Here is a 1,349-nt window from a genome sequence, read left to right on the forward strand (position 1 = left end):
GGGTGCTAGAAGAGACGTGGGGAAGCCGCTGGCGCCCGGGGAACGGGATCAGGGTGCAGTTCTGTCGCCGGAAGGTGATCTGGGACGAGCTCTTGGCCCGCACGGCGTCCGGCAAGAGCGAGGAGGAGGCAGTTGCAGAGCTAGAGCTCTTATGCGCTGGCCGGAGCTTGAACCGGCTCGTCGATGAGCTCAAACAGCGCCGCCGGCGGGGCCAGGGCCAGGGCCGGATATGGGTACAGGTAGGGACCCCCGTGCCCGATGACCCAGGCCCGGGACTAAGGCCGACTCGAGGCCAGGGCTATCGCGGGCGCTGGGCTCGGCTAGGGAGGAGGCGGACCGCCCCTCGTCGACGGTAAGCTGGCCGTCAGGTAGGATCTTTATATATTTATAGCGGTAACTAGTCTGTATCTATCTATCTATCTAGAAGGCGTATTTTTTTTATTAAATTTTCTTTTTTTTCTTTTTTTTTTTTTGAATATTAAGGAGTAGCAGGAGTAGCGCATTGCTATGTCGTAGTCCTTGCAGCGAAGCCTGGCCCCCTAGCCGCTGCACACGCAAATATCTCAGCGCCTGCTCGTTTATACAGCGTCGCTCTTGAACCAAACGGACCGCCAGAGCGTAGCAGTCCTCCAGCCCTGGTATTGCATCGATTTGGCTCCTAACCGTCGAGATATTCGCGTGCGCGGCGCCGGGCACTTATCAGATGGTAGTTGTGTAATCACATACGATTTCCCGAAATTACTCCGCAAAACGACCCCACGATAAGTTCTGCTTATCAACTACGTTATATGAAGGTGCCCAACGGTCATATACTACAAATAACCTGTCACAGCGCAAGACCAGACCGGATCCCTGTAGGTCACGTGGCGATACGTTATCTCAGAACTTTAGAAGATCAGATAGAGGACCTCTAGAACGTAGCTTCTTGAGCGACGTCTTGTCAATAGAGCCTGACCTGCCTACAGTGCCTATCCGTAGCAATAGATCGTATTCTGCCCGACGCGTTCCCCGTTCCTCTACCTACCTGAGCCCAGCCCGTGACACACTTACAGTAGTGGCGGGCGCTCAAGAGCAACTATTAGGAAGTCTATTTGCGTTTTTTCCTGTTTTCTATTTTTTTTAAATTTTATTTTACTCTCGGATGAATCGGAAAGTTAATATTGTAGTGTTAAAGCTTAAAACAGCAATTTCAGATATCGGATACTACCTGGCCGCTCTTACAGTAGGTTTTCGGAGCTCCGCGGACTGGCAAAATCACACTTACATACCAGTGTTGCCAACTGCCGATTCGCATCACCTGGCCTGATATATACTTTTAGGGAGCTCTCCGGCATATGAAATACTGTATT

The 1,349-nt window shown here is 51.6% G+C and overlaps 1 protein-coding gene across 1 annotated transcript; it reads right to left on the bottom strand.

Moving 5' to 3' along the window:
- Positions 1 to 5: 5 nt before the first annotated feature.
- Positions 6 to 1,334, bottom strand: FOIG_13366 (uncharacterized protein; the record flags this gene model as incomplete). The annotated part of the gene is made up of 3 exons (XM_031214518.1): positions 6 to 140; positions 196 to 375; positions 1,269 to 1,334. The coding sequence occupies 3 exons, from the start codon at positions 1,332 to 1,334 to the stop codon at positions 6 to 8; spliced, it is 381 nt and encodes a 126-aa protein (XP_031055889.1).
- Positions 1,335 to 1,349: the final 15 nt, after the last annotated feature.

The sequence above is a fragment of the Fusarium odoratissimum genome (genome assembly GCF_000260195.1).
Source record: "Fusarium odoratissimum NRRL 54006 unplaced genomic scaffold supercont1.32, whole genome shotgun sequence".
Classification (NCBI taxonomy): Eukaryota; Fungi; Ascomycota; class Sordariomycetes; order Hypocreales; family Nectriaceae; genus Fusarium; species Fusarium odoratissimum.